Genomic DNA, 17,568 nt, shown 5'->3' on the forward strand with positions numbered 1-17,568 from the left:
GGTTTGGTGGTGCTGAATTCTCTTAGCTTTTGCTTGTCTGTAAAGCTTTTGATTTCTCCCTCGAATCTGAATGAGATCCTTGCTGGGTAGAGTAATCTTGGTTGTAGGTTATTCCCTTTCATCACTTTAAATATGTCATGCCACTCCCTTCTGGTTTGTAGAGTTTCTGCTGAGAAACCAGCTGTTAATCTTATGGGAGTTCCCTTGTATGTTATTTGTCATTTTTCCCTTGCTGCTTTCAATAATTTTTCTTTGTCTTTAATTTTTGCCAATTTGATTACTATGTGCCTCGGTGTGTTTCTCCTTGGCTTTAACCTGTATGGGACTCGCTGCACTTCCTGGACTTGGGTGGCTATTTCCTTTTCCATGTTAGGGAAGTTTTCTACTATAATCTCTTCAAATATTTTCTCAGGTCCTTTCTCTCTCACTTCTCCTTCTGGGACCCCTATCATGCGAATGTTGTTAGGTTTAATGTCCCAAAGGTCTCTTAGGCTGTCTTCCTTTCTTTTCATGCTTTTTTCTTTATTGTGTTCTGCGGCAGTGAATTCCACCATTGTGTCTTCCAGGTCACTTATCCATTCTTCTGCCTGAGTTATCCTGCTATTGATTCCTTCTAGTGTATTTTTCATTTCAGTTATTGTATTGTTCATCCCTGTTTGTTTGTTCTTTAATTCTTCTAGATCTTTGTTAAACATTTCTTGCATCTTCTCGATCTTTGCCTCCATTCTTTTTCCGAGGTCCTGGATCATCTTCACTATCATTTTTCTGAATTGTTTTTCTGGAAGGTTACCTATCTCCACTTCATTTAGTCGTTTTTGTGGGGTTTTATCTTGTTCCTTCATCTGGGACATTGCCCTCTGCCTTTTCATCCTGTCTATCTTTCTGTGAATGCGGTTTTTGTTTCACAGGCTGCAGGATTGTAGTTCTTCTTACTTCTGCTGTGTGCCCTCTGGTGGATGAGGCTATGTAAGAGGCTTGAGCAAGTTTCCTGATGGGAGGGCGTGGTCACCACTGTATTCTTCTTATTGGGCCACAGAACCACATCAAGTTATTTGATTCAAAGTAGATACTTTGTCCTAGAGTATGTAGGCACCATGCTCAAAAAGAATTGTATCTGAGCTGTTGCTTCAGGTGTGCCTTCGGGAGGTTGTTCCAGCATTCAGTGAGGCCAGCAGCTTCTCCAAAGTCCAGAACTCCACACTCCAGAAGCCCTCCTTTCCACATGCTCTATTTTATGTGATTTGAAGAGTGCTAAAAAGTGCAAAGTATTCAAAAATATTGTGGACTCAAAATACTCACTTATAAAATCATTAAAAATACAGTACATAATAAAACAAAGATAATATATATACTTTGAAGAGTGCTAAAAAGTGCAAAGTATTCAAAAATATTGTGGACTCAAAATACTCACTTATAAAATCATTAAAAATACAGTACATAATAAAACAAATATATATACAATATAACCAAGAGCATATTGTCTCCAGAAGAACCCAGGTAAAATGCACACTTAATGGCAAAACCCCACAATTTTCATATTAAGTAATTTAAGTAATTTTGTAAATGGCTTGATGGCATTGGATTCTGAAGAGATTGTATAGATAAATTTCAGACAGAATATCTCACTTTGAGAAAACTATGAAACAGGCAAAATATACTCTGGGTACTGCTCATCCCCTGTTCTGCCCTACTCTGCTCCCCTGGACCTTCCCTGACTATTCTGAATCCACCGATAGCAGACACAGTTTGTGCTCCCCAAGTATCCATGTGATCCTTTACATTTCCCAGCCTCCTTTGCAGTTGTTTGAAGCCATTTGACCCGTTATGTCTACGTTCAGCAGAAGTGTTGGGTATCACTCCAGGGCAATGCACTTAAGAACTAGTGTCCTGGCGGGGGGGACGGGGAGGGATAAATTGGGAGATTGGGATTGACATATATACACTACTATATATAAAATAGATAACTAATAAGAACCTACTGTATACCACAGGGAACTCTACTCACTACTCTGTAATGACCTATATGGGGAAAGAATCTTAAAAAAAAAAGAGTTAATATGTGTATATGTATAAGTGATTCACTTTGCTGTACAGCAGAAACTAATACAACATTGTAAATCAACTATAGTTCAATAACAATTTTTAAAAAAAAAGAGAGAACTAGTGTCCTCCTCCTCCATCTCTCTTTTCCTGTTGCAGTGATCCTAGAAACTACATATTCTGTACGGCACAGCCAGCTAACTCACACTGGATTGTGACATGAGGGATCAATAAACTTTTACTGCATCTAATCATTGAGAGTTTTGTACCTTGTTACCGCAGCATTGCCTATCCTATGAAGACTAATACACCACCTATTTTACTATAGCTCATGTTATAATTATTTATGTACTTGCTTGGAGTTTGAAGGACCCAATAAATAACAACCCTTTTTGCCTACTACAATTAGAAACTAACTGAAAAATAGGCATAGAAGTCAGACACGTAGAAAAAAAAATACTTTCTCTGTTATTGATAAAATGATATTGAAGAGACTCCTGTGGATCCCTGACATCCCTGTATTGAACTTGTCCCCCAAGGCTGCAAGCCTCCCCCTTCAGAGGCTAAGTTTGCTATGTGACAGAAAGCAGATCACAAAGATCATTCACTGTAGATAAGCAGGTCCCAAAGAGAGAGGACCCAGAAGTGACCAGTTCTCTCTCCCAATCCCATCAAACAGATGCCACTTCCACCTCCTGCAGAGTCTAATTATGGGATAAGGAAAGAGGCCAGAATTACTCAAGGAAAGTGCTTCTATGTACAAAAAGGCAGGTGAAAGGAAAAGCATTCTCCCTAACACTTGCCTGAGCTCTCTAATAGGCTCTAAACTCTTTATGTTAAAATAAGCCCTGGCCCTGGTGTCAGGTAGGATTCGGGCCTGACACAGCACAGGCAAACCCTTACATGAAGTCTTCCTAATTAAATGGTGATTGATGCATCATGAAGCTCCTTTTAGAAAGTGGGAGGAGGCAACGGGGGATTAACAGGAACTCCCGAGGTTGCACAGTCACAAAACTGGGCCATCCATCCTGAAGATCAAGCTGAAATCTTTCAATCAGTTTATCTATTTCCATGTTACTCTCTGTTTAATTCAACAACTTTTGTTGTCCCTCAGCCTTTAGTAATGACTTATTTGCCCCTTAATGCCTTGCCTTAGCTGTGCTAGCAGAGAAATGCAAGTCAGGATTCTAGGCACACACCCAGGCCACAGTATTAACAATGCAACATTTCCCCTGAGGCCAGTGTGATGGTGGCAAGCACTCAATCTTAGAAACTTGGAACGCTTGATCCAACCGTTCTTCTCATATAAGAGATTATTATTCCAATACCAACAATGGATATTCTGTGTTTTCTTATTTTTAAATGAAGTGCTGTTTTCTTATCCCAGAGCGAGTTACTTAATTCTCTCAGCTTTCATTCATTTGTTCAACAAGTATTTATTGAGCACTCACTATGTCACAAGTAGTGTTCTAGGACTGAGAGTATATAGGGGAACAAAACAGACAAAATCTTTGCCCTCAAGTCAGGGCGGAAAGACAATAACGAAAAAATAAATACATAGTATATAAGATGGCAATAAGAGCTACAAAGAAAAATAAAGTCAGTAAGGGGATGAGGAGTATGTAGAGGGGAACGGGGTTGCAATTTTAAATAGGGTGGTCAAAGAAGGCATCACTGATCAGCTTATATTTGAACAAGGATAAGGTATATATACTTTTCAAGAAAAGATCATCCCATTGAAGCAGTGATAGCAAGTGCAAATGCCCTGGGGCAGAAGCATGCCTATATATCTGAAAAATAACAGGAGGTCAGGGCAGTTAGCCTCATTTGTAAATAAAAATAACTATATCCATCTCAAAGGGTTATGTACCTAGCACATTCTAACCATGGAGTGAGTACTCAATAAATGTTAGTTCCTTTTTCCTTTCTCATTCACAGCACCTAGTATGATACCTTGCATGTATAATAGTAAATGCTAATTGAATTGAATTGAATTATTTAATTGTTTAAAATATAAACTGAGTTGAAGCATCTTATAAGGGAAAAGCATGGAACCATCAGTAAACCAGATAAAGTAATATATTTAAGACTGTTTAAACTGTGTTATCACTCAAAGAGTTTGCTAGGTAAAATACAGGTCTGAAGGCAGTAAGAACAGTATACCACTTCTACACCCTTTTCCCCCAGTGTCATATTCTGGACTCTTCTAACTACCCCCTTTCCTACTGCAACTAACCTATCTGCATTTTGTCCCTCAGGACTACTCTGATGCTTACCTCAAGGGTTCCCAGCCTAAAGTTCCCAAAACCTTAGGAGATCTATGAAGACAATAATGGGAGTCCACAACCTTTAGAACATCTCAGAAAATCAAATGGAATCCTACACCACCCACTAACAGGATGTTGAGGCTCCCCAAAACACCAAATTTGTTTCTGAACTATATCAACTCCATACATTACCTCACGCTGATAGAAGACTCTGATTAGTACTTTTGCATGTCCTTAATTTTTTAAAAAATTAACAAATATAATGAACAATAACAACAAAAAATATTTCCAAACATGAAATCGTGGTGGTGGATTGAGATAACCAAAAGATTCTTTCGTGGTGAAATGTTTGAGATCTGCTATGTAATTGATACAATGCACTCCCTAAGCCATGTTACTGTCAGGAAACAATGAAGACACTGTCCATTGCCAGAAGGAAAAAAAAAAAAACAAAACTACACCCTTACTCAATAAAAGAATTGTTTTGACATGCAGGTACTGTTTGAGTGCTGCTAAGAGAGCCTGAGCCAACTTTCCAGGGTGGGTGGCTAGGTGGAGGAAAAAAGCAAGCCTTAGTGCAGACAAAACATTTTATTACCTATTAATCTTTGCAAGCAAGTCAGCTTCTGGCTCCCATCATCACCTCCAGGCCAAGATTTCCCTCCCTACCTTTTCTTCATCAGCTAAACAATATTCTTTTAATGTATCACTTTACACAAGACAGTTGACAGTTTCCTCGTTTATTCCTATAGATACTTAAATTGGATTGTTACTTCAATTGGAAATTATCTCATTAACATCTGCTAATCCTATGTGGAGGTCTGACTAACATCTCCTTTTCATTCACTTATTGTGCATTATGTCACCATAGCTACATCTGCAACCTACATCTTTTCACCTTAAGGCAGGCTTCCCTTCTCTCTCAGGTATTATATTACCTCACAATGTCTAGTCCTGATCCTGTGCAGAAACAAGAGAATGTGGTAGAAGGATTTTAACTCTTGAAGGCAAATTTTTTTTTTTTTTTTTTTTTGTGGTATGCGGGCCTCCCTCTGTTGTGGCCTCTCCCGTTGCGGAGCACAGGCTCCGGACGCGCAGGCTCATTGGCCATGGCTCACGGGCCCAGCCGCTCCGCGGCATGTGGGATCTTCCCAGACTGGGGCGCGAACCCGGTTCCCCTGCATCGGCAGGCGGACTCTCAACCACTGCGCCACCAGGGAAGCCCCCTCAAATTTTTTTTTAATGAGGATTCCCTTGCTGTTCCATGTCTTCATGGATAATTAGTCTCCTATAGTTTGACAACAGCTAAGAAAGTTTTGGAAATCCTTACCTTAGGTGCAGAGCAATAAATATATGTTTATATGGCAACAATTATGGAAATGATTTCAGGTCTGAATTGATTTGGTAACTCAAATAATTCTCTCTTTCAGTCAAAATGCTCTTTTACACTTGACTATTTTGCTTATATTCAGAAAATATTTTCTTTTATAACAATCAGGTACAGCACATTTGTTTAACAAGATTATTTGAGAGGACTGTTGGGACAGGGATTGAAAATGGAGATAGAACAATTTTCTCACAGAATCAAACCAAATTAAGCAATAAAACAAAAGCAATAAGTAGTATAACAGCAAAAGCAAAAACATTTTAAAAACACTCTCTTCACAGTCTTTTTTTAAGTATCAAAACTTACCAGGTGTAAACGATTTCACTGTCTATCTAGTAATTGGAGAGTCTGCTCACTCAGCATACCTTTATTTGAAGTAATTTGGTATTTTAAGTGGATATTCAGTAATACTCAGTAAATGTTAGTTCTACCGGATCTTCTACTCAGCCATCATACAACCTTGGGAAAGTGACATAATTTCTCTTAATTTCATTTTCTCTCAGTAAAATCTAGTTGATTATATCCACCCTATCGACTTCTCAGGATTCTTGTGAGAAAAAAAATCTTTTTAAACAGCAAAGTATTATATAAAAACAAGGTAGCAGTATTTAATACCTAAAAGAGGTGAGGAAAAAACAACTAGAAAGCAATAGTCAATAGAAAATGCAAAACAAGTCTAACTAATAACAATAAATGTAAATGTTAAACAATAACAATATGAATGGTTTTAACTGACTTATTAAAAGAGTAGATAAAAATAAAATCTGATATTATTTACTTCTCATCTATATGAGCCATTGATATGAACCCTTGGTATTTTCTCTTTAATGATTCTATTCTGTTACTTCTTCTAAGTATATCTTAGCCAAACCAAGAGTAAGCATCTATTTTCAGGAGGCATCTAGTTTATACATTGTATGTACACACACACACATTTTTTTTTCATAGAGGACACTTTCTTGAAATTTCATTAGCTACTGAATTTGAATTAGAGGCAAGAGGACACTGGGATACATTAACTTGGAGCTTCACAAAATCTATGACATGAGATTGTCAGTGCAGAATCCCAAGTCCCTTAAAGGTTCAGCCCTATTATGTGACACACATAGCACTGAGCAAACAAGTAAGCACTGAGTGAATATAAGAAGAGTTCTCCTAAATCTTCATCTTAATCACTTTATCTCTCTTCTTTCCTTTTTCCCACAGGAATTACCATGAGAAAAGCGCCTTATGACAAAGGGAAAGCATAGGAATCTTCTCAAAACCCCCAAAACAGGCTTTCACTTCAAATGCCCCAGATTGAGTGCCCCATTCAGCTAGTAAAGTCTGGGAAAATGGTACTATATCTATAGTCTTACCATTTCCTTACAAAGTCACAGGGACCAGGATCTGCAAAAAGAAAAGTAAAAGCAAAAATTAGATTCAGTAAGAATCAAATATATGATAAAAATAGCCATCACAAATCAGTAACAAAGAAGCTAGGAAAAGTAACTATTTAGGGGAAAGACCAAATTAAATATGTCACACTATTTTACCAAAGTAAACCACAGGTAAATCAAAGATTAAATTTTTTTAAAAAATTGAATTAGAGCAAAAATAAGAGAATACCTACTTAATCACTGGATTTTAATCTGCATTAAAGGTGACAAAAGATATAGAGGAAACATACAGATTAAAATATTTAAAACTTAAAACTTCTGTATGTCAAAAAATAAAACTTAGAGAGAATAAAAACTTGGAGAAATATTTGGTAAAATGATAAAGGCTTAATAGTCTTAATAACTGAAGAGTATAAGAGGATAGATGAATAAGGAAAACACTAAGGAAGGTGTCAAAAGTTAAATGGAAAAAGAAGAGGAATTCATCTATGGAGACACAAAGGGCTAATAATCATAAGAAAAAGTTCAAACTTGCTTGTAATCAAAACAATGCAAATAAAAAATGAGATTTTTAAAAACTATCAAATGAGCAAAATTTTTTTACAAAGGATAACAATGCAGGGACTTCCCTGGTGGTCCAGTGGTTAAGACTTTGTGCTTCTACTGCAGGGGGCACAGGTTCAGGTTCAATTCCTGGTCGGGGAACTAAGATCCCACAGGCCACAAGGCGCAGCAAAAACAAACAAACAAACAAAAACAATGCTGGAAGGGTAAGATGAAATGAGTACTTGCATGCTGCTGGTGGATATTTAAATTATTACACTTTGTGAAAAATAATTTGGTAGTACGAGTCAGCAATGCTTATACTCCTTAATCCAATTCTACTTCTAAAAATGTACCCTAAAGAAATAATTCCAATTGTGGGCAAAGATTTATGCACAAAAATGTTAATGGTGGTATCTTTAACAGTAGAAAGCTGGATACACCTGAACTATTCAAAACAGACAAAATGGAAGCAAATTAAAATTCATGTTTAGAGCAACTTCCCTGGTGGCACAGTGGACACGGGTTTGATCCCTGGTCCGGGAAGATCCCACATGCCGCGGAGCAACTAAGCCCGTGTGCCACAACTACTGAGCCTGCACTCTAGAGCCCGTGAGCCACAACTACTGAGCCCGTGTGCCACAAGTACTGAAGCCTGCGCGCCTAGAGCCCGTGCTTCACAAGAGAAGCCACCGCGATGAGAAGCCCGCGCACAGCAGTGGAGAGTAGCCCCCACTCGCCGCAACTAGAGAAAAGAAAGCCCGCGCATAGCAACGAAGACGCAGCACAGCCAAAAATAAATAAAATTAAATCTTAAAGAAAAAAAAAAATTCATGTTTAGAAGTTTTTTTTTTTACTGTGGGAAAATATAGGCGATCATACAGGCCAAATTATCCAAAGGCCTATTATAATAGGCATCATTATGACAAATTGTTCCAGACAGTTTCTCCTTGGGAGTTTTTAATCATGTCTGGGAGCCCACCCTCTGGAGTGTTTGGGGTAAAGGAAAGTGGGTGTGCTCTGGCATCAGACAGACATGGCTCAAACCCCAGTTTTGTTACTTACTCAGCTGTACAATCTTGAGCAAATGACTTAACTTCTCTGAGACTCAGTTTCCTCTCCTCAGATAGGAGGATAATGGGTAGGTGTGTGTAAAGATTAGTGACATGTATGTAAAACACCCTGCATATAATAGATGCAGACAGTAGATGAATGGTAGAATTATTAGTTACAACTTTAGTGCGTCAATGTAGGAGCACTGTAGGAAACACAGCAATCAGGTATTGATTGGGTTTCTAGTATGAGCAGCCTGGTGCCAAAGTTGAGAGAACAAAATTTATAAGATACGGTTTCCCTTTACAAGGAGTTTACAGCCCACTAGGAGATAGGCTATGACCTTAAAAAAAAAAAAAAAGTAAATGAAAATTTTGAATTTGGTTATTTTCTATTACTCTTCTTTTAAGGCTAAACTGACTCAGACCTAAGGAAGAGGGGAGAGTAGTCTACAAAAATGCCCTTGTACACAGTCATGCTGTCACTCATGAAAGATACAGCACTTGTTTTGTGGACTTCGATGCATCACCAAGCTTGGTTTCCAGCTTTATATACACAAGTCAGAGTCAGTATAGCGCTGAGTCAATCCTAAAATAACTTCTACAAATGCTGGTAATATGAATGAATTATGCTATTTCCTTTTGCCCTTTCATGCTACAATTTCTCCCACAGGTAGAACTTTCATGCTTCATTTTAGAAACACATTTTTGATGTTATCTCATCAACTGGCAGGAAGGAACAGCCCTCAGGTGGCCATTGTGTTAGCTATGTCTCAAGCAAAGCAGTATTACAATGGTTTCCAAACTTGTCTGCACATTAGAATCATCTGGAAATCTTTTAAAAATTTTGGGTCCCAGCCCAGTTAAGTCACAACCTCATGGGGTGGGACAAGCACTGGTATTTTTTGAAGCAAACAGGTTTAAGGAATACTATAATATTGTTTAATGGATAGGACCACTGGCTCTGGAATCAGACTGCCTATAACCAAATCCTGGCTCTAACCTCTGATCTTGGGCAAGTTTACTAAAGCTCTCCATACCCTAGTTTTCTCACGGTCATGTACCACAAAAGTTTGTTGTCTGAAAGTTAAATAATATAACACGTGTAAAGCACTCTGCATAGTGCCCAAAACATAGTAAATACATAATAAATCGTAGCTATAATACTAAAAATTTAAAAATTAAGATTAATTAATTTTAAATGCTTAAATTTCTGTAAATAAAAAAAAGTTTAAGTAACTGTTAAGTTTCAGTAATTGTAAAGTTTAAGTATTGGGTTGACCAAAAAGTTCATTTGGGCTTTTCTCCAACATCTTACAGAAAAACCCCAACGAACTTTTTGGCCAACCCAATAATTTACTATTAAAAATTCCAACTATGAAAATTAATATTAATGAAATGAGAACCTAATTGTGATCATGTACTCACATGTATTTTCATTGGTTTCCTTATGTATTTATACCCTCCCCTCATTTCTAAAAGAATTTTAGATTGCTTACATAAACGCATACACTACAATAGGATATTATCTGTTTTAAGATGAAAAATTCAAGGAGAGATAGAAAAATAGTGGAGGGAGAAAGGAAAATAAAATGAAACAAAAGGAAGAATGTATAATTAAAGCCTTGTACAGTTATATCTGAGCATTCTAATTCTACCATTGAAAGCAAAAAACATCAACTTTTCCTAATATTGAAATCTGAAAGGAACTTCTCTTGTGAGGTCTCAACGGTGTTATACACACATAAAATAAATTATAGGACTTGAGAATGAAAAGGTGAAGAGAATCCTATTTTCTTAGTTTTCTTCCTTCTTTAAACTTTACTCTTGATATATGCATTTCATGAAACCATGATAAATTTAAAAAAATAAGAAGTTTTCAGTAGAGCACCATAAATAACTGAGTATAAGGAAAGATTTTGTTCCCAAAAATTATTCCTCAGAAACGAGGTTACCCTGCATGCAAGTTCTTACAAAAACTCATCTTATGAGGCACTTTCTCAATTACTTTATTTTCCCAACGAAGAAATGAGAAACGAAAACATATCAGCCTGAAACAACTTCAATTAATGCTAAAATAATTATAGAGCTCTCCCTACAATTTAAATTTGAATCAGTATTTAAAAACAGGGACGAGGTAAATAAATTTAAAACAGATTTAATAATTATTCTTGGGGATACGCTTTTGTAATCCTAAGTGTTGGATGTTGCTCTCAATAATTAAACATCATTTTAAAAAGCAAAATAGAAACACAAAACACAAAGAATGAGGTAGTTGTATTGTGCAGCTAAAAGTACCGCTACAGAATGAATTTTTTTTTAAGTTCTGTTACATTACATAAATGGGTTCTGATGGCTTGTTACATAATTTCTAGTAACAGCATCAAACACAGGTTCAAAAGGTGCCTATCTTACCCCTAATGATATAATGGAATCTAGGCAAAGAACGAAACTGGTTGCTGAAACCATCTGGTGAAAGGTGGATGGGGAACTTTACCATGGAGGGGTTAAGCCAACCTCACCTGAACTCACTCATCAATCTTAGAACCACCACAAACGTCAGAACCTGACACCGTATGCTCCCAAGCATGGCACCACCTATGAAAAATTCTTGCTTGAAACGATTTTCAGTCTAAGCAGGCCTCTTAATCTATATGCTTTGCAAAAATTAGGGGAGCTAGAAGAGCAAGTTAAAGACGTCACAAAGAACAAATTAAATTCAGAATATGGGATATTTTACCCAAAGTTTCTAAAAAATGTGTTTTGAAAAAGTGAGAGAGGATTAGGGTTAGTGTTAAAGAGTAACAGAGGAACTTCCCTGGTGGTCCAGTGGTTAAGACTCTGTGTTTCCACTGCAGGGGGTGCAGGTGCCGTCCATGGTTTGAGAACTAAGATCCCACATGCGCTCAGTGCGGCCAAAAAAAAAAAAAAAAAAAAAAGAGTAACAGAGAAGAGACAATGTGTGGCCCTTGTTTGAGGGCTAATTCAAACTGACCAACTGTAAAAATACACTTTTGAGACAATTAAGGAAGCTTAAATATTTAGCAGGTATTAGACGGTATTAAAGAATAATTGTAAATTTTAAGTGTAAATAATGACATGATAATTATGGGTTTTTTTAAGTCCTTAGCAATGAGAAAGGCATATAAGATACTTAGGGGCAAAATGAAATGGTGTCTAGTATTTTCTTTAAAACAACTTGTCTGATGAGGCCCATGAGTGATGTTGCACAAGCAGATGACAGGTTCCCCAGCAAAGGCAGAATCAGACTAACAAGGCAGCTTCTGGAACTGTGCTGTTAAGTACAATGCCTGGTACAATAAGTATTTGTTCAATAAATTAATAAATTTATCCTTTAAGAAAAAAAAATACTCAGCCATAAAAAGGAACAAAATTGGGTCATTTGTAGAGACGTGGATGGACCTAGAGACTGACATGCAGAGTGAAGTAAGTCAGAAAAACAAATATCGTATATTAATGCATATATGTGGAAGCTAGAAAAATGGTACAGATGAACTGGTTTGCAAGGCAGAAATAGAGACAGAGATGTAGAGAACGCACGCATGGACACCAAGTGGGGAGAGCAGGGGGTGGGGGGAATGAATTAGGAGATTGGGACTGACATATATACACTAATATGTGTAAAATAGACAACTAATAAGAATCTGCTGTATGAAAAATAAATTAAATTAAATTAAACAAACAAAGAAAAACTTGTCCTACAGGAGGCCCAAAAATATGTGTGTGTGTGTGTGTGTGTGTGTGTGTGTGTGTGTGTGTGTGTGTGTGGTAGGGAGGGTTGGTAAGAGAATACCTAGATGAAATGAGATTAGCAAAATGTTAATAATTATTAAAACTAAGTGATGGGTATACGGGGGTACACTATAACATGCTCTATTTTGGGTGTGTTTGAAAATTTCTATAATAAAACTGAAATTTTCTATCTCAAATAACTTAAGAAATAAAAATGATTTTCCTGGAAAAAGTGTTAAATTACTCAAAAGGTAACTCTAGCGATGTCAAACATGCAAGTGAAAAAGTTGAATAAAACTGCTTTTCCATGAAATGTAACGTTAGAATAAGAACTATTTCTAAATTATATCATTGATTTTAATGTTATTTTAATTGTATAGGTATAACTAAATTAACACCTTTCTAAATAAACATTTGTCTATCTATCTTTCTTCCTAAAAGTTTATCTATTCAAATTGGCTAGAGTTTTTCCAAACTTCCTTATATTCAAGAATATATAGTAATCTCATTTTGGCAGCATCTTGCTGTATCAAATTAAGCAGCTGTATTAAAATCCAGATTCTCAGCACTAGAATTCTCATTTCACTAGGAAGGAAACAGACACGCAGCTATGACAAAACCAGAAGTAACCTCCTAGTTTAGTGCCCTTTCCAGGGGCATCAAGCTCCCTCTTCTACTATGTGCTCAAATTGAAATCCCCAGTATGCGGGTGGAGCCATGACTCAGGCACAGCAGTGTTCAAGCATTCACATTTCTTTGGGGGCAGGGGCAAGATTTCAAACATCCAATCCATCCTTGGGGCAGATCTTCCTGAGTACAACTCCAGTATCACTCCCTGTTCCTAAAATATTTCCCAGCTCCTTTTTCCTAGAGAGTAACAGCAGTGCTTCTTTTCTCCACTCTCCATTCTTTTCTCCTGTCTAGCCACTGCAGTATTTCACAGGCTTTGGATCAAACTAACAGGGCTTTGAAGGCTGGTCCCACCACTACATGCCCACAGACAAATGCTGAGTCTCAGATTCCTCATCTGTAGATTGAGGACAAAAATACTTTGCAGAACCTTTTTTCAGGCAGCTTGGAAGATGGCGGACATTCAGACTGAGCGTGTCTACAGAAAGCAACTGATCATCTTTCAAAATAAGAAGAGGGTCCTGCTTGGAGAAACTGTCAAGGAGAAGCTCCCGCAATACAACAAGAACATCAGTCTGGGCTTCAAGACACCAAAGGAGGCCACTGAGGGCACTTACATTGACAAGAAATGCCCTTTTACTGGTAATTTCTCCATCTGAGGGGGGGATCCTGTCTGGCTTGGTGACCAAGTTGAAGATGCAGAGGACAACTGTCATCTGCCGAGACTACCTCCACTACATCCGAAAGTACAACCACTTTGAGAAGCACCAAGAACATGTCCGTGCACCTTTCCCCCTGCTCAGGGACACCCAGATCGGTGACATTTACCCAGTGGGTGAGGGAGGGATGGCCCCTGAGCAAGACGGTATGCTTCAATGTGAAGGTCACCAAGGCTGCTGGTGCAGCAATTCCAGATGCAATTCCAGAAGTTCTAAGACTGGACCCCTGCCCACTGTGCCAAACAAAATAAAATTATTTTCCCAGTCAAAAAAAACCCCCACAAAACTTTGCAGGGTGATACAAGAATGGGAGATAATTGTATGTAGAGGTAGAGGGTCTGGTTATGGTTGGACTGAAGGCCACATCACTCATCTGGGCTCTAATTACATATTTTGTTATGTTTATGTCTATATTATTTCCCTAAGCTTGTAAACATGTGAGGAAAGACTGCTTTATTTTGTACTCCTCACAGCACATAACATACACAGTTGAATAGATAGAATAGACAGGCCCACTATTTACAAAACACTGTAATATCTATTGAGCACTTACAATGTGCCAAGCACTGTGCTGAGCTCCTTCCCCTCATTATCTTCCTTACTTCCCTTGTCACCCATAGCACCTAGCACAGGTAGAAAGAAGTGTGGTGGTGAAGTGGAACAGGGTGTGGGATTGCCTGCCTGGGCCCAATCTCTGCTCTGTTACTGTGTGTGTGGCCTTTGGCAAGTCACTTACCTCCTCTCTGCCTCAGTTTCCTCATCTGCAAAGTGGGGACACAAATAGTACTAACTTCAAAGGGCTGTTTTAAAGATAAAATGAGATGGTGTTAAATACGTAGGACACTCAATGGACATAAGTTGCTGTGAGCTGAATAACGACTGGGTGAATCTAGACAACGTCCATATGAATGACTTTTATGCGGAATTCATCTCGACGTTCTAAGCTTTGGACTAGAGAAGGGTCAAGATAAAGTCCCTGTCCTACCCTCAAGCAGCTTGCCTTTCAGGTGGACAGACAGACAATAAGCAGGTGAACAATTTCAGACGGTGGTGAGTACCGGAAGAAGATAAACTAAAATGATGTTCACTGCGTGGAAGGAAGGGGGCACCTAGTTTAGGGAGATAGGGAAGTGTCTTCGGAGGAAGTGACACTCTACCTGTGGAAATGAAAGACAAGAAAGGGCCAGATATAGGAGAGGGGAGAAAGGGAAATGAGAGAGGAAGAGCATTTCAGACCAAGAAACAGCAAGTGTGAAGGCCCTGAGGTGAAATTAAGAGAAAGGCGCAGCAAGACAGTAGTCAGGGTGGCTGGAGGGAAGGGAGCAAGGAAAAGGAGAGCAGGATTTGTGGTGAGGCCAGATCACAACGAGCCCTGGAGGAGTTTGGCTCTTATTATAAGGCCAACAGGAAGGAGCCTCTAAAGGATTCTGAGCACGATGATGAATAGCATCTCCCTTTAAGAGATAATCAGAACGTTATGGCTGTGTTATGCCCTTTAGATGTTTGTATTTTATTCCGTAGCAAAAAAACCACACTGCTCCTGTTGCCACTGGAGCCAACAGTGGGATGATCTGGCCTGTGCTCCAAGCCACCTGATGGGGAAGGCTGCCATCTGCTGGGAGGAAGCATGATTAAAAAGCTGTTGTTCCCTGATGGGGACTGAGGCACTCCTACACAGGGATTCCCGCGGCATGTAGAAGTAAAGCGTTTTGTAACACGATAGGGATGAAATATCAAAGTATAACTACTCTCCACTTGCCCTCTACCCTGCCTCCTTAAGGAGCCCATGTGTGAGCTGCTCAGCCTCAGGTTCGTACGGGATACCACTGACCTATAAAGGAAAGGCAGGGAACACATCTCAGGACAGAACTAGGGGACACAGGCGGGCAAGAGAGAGGAAAGCTGCAGCTTGAGAGAAAGAGGAGAGGTATTTGTGGGGAACAGATGTCACGGTGATTGGGACTTGGGAAGAGATGTGCCTCAAGAACATTTCAGCAGGATTTGCTCTGTGTTAGATGGTATAATTACCTTGAAGGTACTTCGGTAAGACCTACATTATTTCTCAAAGCTTTCTGAAGTAAAATTTGTGCTTGTTTTCGGTGCACTATGGTTTTGAAGACCGGTCTTAAAGCAGTCCAGGTCTATGCTGGGTATGACCATGTAAACAAACATTGGGATGTTCTTTGACTCGACAGATTAAGCTATATAATCATTACTACTATTCATTCTTCCTCAATGCTCTCCTAGGCACAGCTCCCCACTGCCTTAGCTCAGGGTCATTTGGGCAAAAGATAGGAGAATGTGGGAAAGGGTTTTGCTTGAGGGTGAGAAGGCAGAGGCAGGAAGAGGGCAAGCCCTTCCATCTGGTTCAACAAAAAAAACTGGGACCTCCATGCAAACTAGAGCTCAAAAATATCACATCACCAAGCTAACTATTAAGCTGTGTCTCCTCTCACACCCCCTCGGTCTGCACTTTTGTGACCTTTTTCTCTTGTTTCAAATATATGTTTCATGTTCATTTTCACCCGATTTCATCTGTGTCAAGATAGCACTGGCAACTGAGTAGGCACTAAGAAAGTTGGGTTTATAACTCATACCATACACCAGGATAAATTCTAAATGGATCAAAGATGTCAATGTTTAAGAAGAAAAACCCATGGTGAATTCTTTCATCACCTAGAAATAGAAAGAGACATTTCTAATTATGATTCAATACAGAAGCCATAAAAGAGGTCAGCACTGCCATTTAACTCAGAAAAATGAAGTGACGGTCCTATAGGATACTCCAGTCCACTTTACTTTCTATGCTATGGATGTGCTGAGGATGTGTTTGGCCTCCCCAACCACACTGACAGTCCTTCAAGGATGGGATCCACATCTTATTCATCTACAGCTCAGTGCCTATGCCCTGAACATAGTAAGTGCTCAATAAAGTTTAACAGTGACAGTGATAATCAGTGTTAGAATGATGGAACTTACTCTACATTTTTAAAATGTGCACACAACCAAAACTGCCATGTCTCAGTCACCTCAACACCCTCACAGGACACAGAAGAGTGCCTTAGTATATTCTCAGTAAACATCTTTCATATGAAGGAATGTTTGAGTGAGAGGGGCATGGTGACATGCTGACTACATATGGCCTAATGTTTACATTATTTTATGTAAATAATATATAAATATACTCGCTGCTTATTGAATTAACACAAAGACTTACTGGAATTTTTAACAAGGAAAATCTAGAAGATAAATTGAGAAGATAGAAGCTTTAAAGTAGTCCTTTCTAAAGCAAAGTCTGAAAACTTTCTATACTGGGACTTCAGGGGGGCTGCTGTGGGGTAGCACAGACTGGCAAGGCCCTCTAAAAGGTAGGCTTTCCCACCCTTTAAAAACATGGGCTGAGATCTGAACAGGAATTAACCATGAGATGATCCTAGGAAAACAATAAACATCTAGGGAGAGAAAACCACCCATGCAGATTCTGAAGCAGGAGCAAGTATGGGATTGGCCTTTTAGGGGAACAGAAAAGAAGCCAGTGTGACTGGGGCAGAGTGAGCAGGAGGGAGAGTGGTACGGAGTGAGGTCAGAGAGCCCGTGGAGCTCTAGAGACCCCTACAAAAGGTTTGGGTTTATCCTAAGAGCAATGGGGCACCACAGGAAGGATAATATAGTAAGGGAAAGATGTGATCCAATTTGTTTTAAAAATATCCCCTCTGGGGCTTCCCTGGTGGCGCAGTGGTTGAGAATCCGCCTGCCGATGCAGGGGACACGGGTTCGTGCCCCGGTCCGGGAAGATCC

General features: G+C 38.9%; 1 protein-coding gene and 1 pseudogene across 1 annotated transcript in view; one reads left to right on the plus strand and one right to left on the minus strand.

The window, feature by feature from the left end:
* Nucleotides 1–17,568, minus strand: part of SPMAP2L (sperm microtubule associated protein 2 like) — an 80,668-nt gene that overhangs the window by 54,277 nt on the left and 8,823 nt on the right. The window contains 1 exon segment of the mRNA XM_024132032.3: nucleotides 7,053–7,083. Coding sequence (XP_023987800.1) covers nucleotides 7,053–7,083 — 31 coding nt within the window.
* Nucleotides 13,504–13,986, plus strand: LOC102989249 (40S ribosomal protein S11-like; annotated as a pseudogene).

The sequence above is a fragment of the Physeter macrocephalus genome, chromosome 7 (genome assembly GCF_002837175.3).
Source record: "Physeter macrocephalus isolate SW-GA chromosome 7, ASM283717v5, whole genome shotgun sequence".
Lineage (NCBI taxonomy): Eukaryota > Metazoa > Chordata > Mammalia > Artiodactyla > Physeteridae > Physeter > Physeter macrocephalus.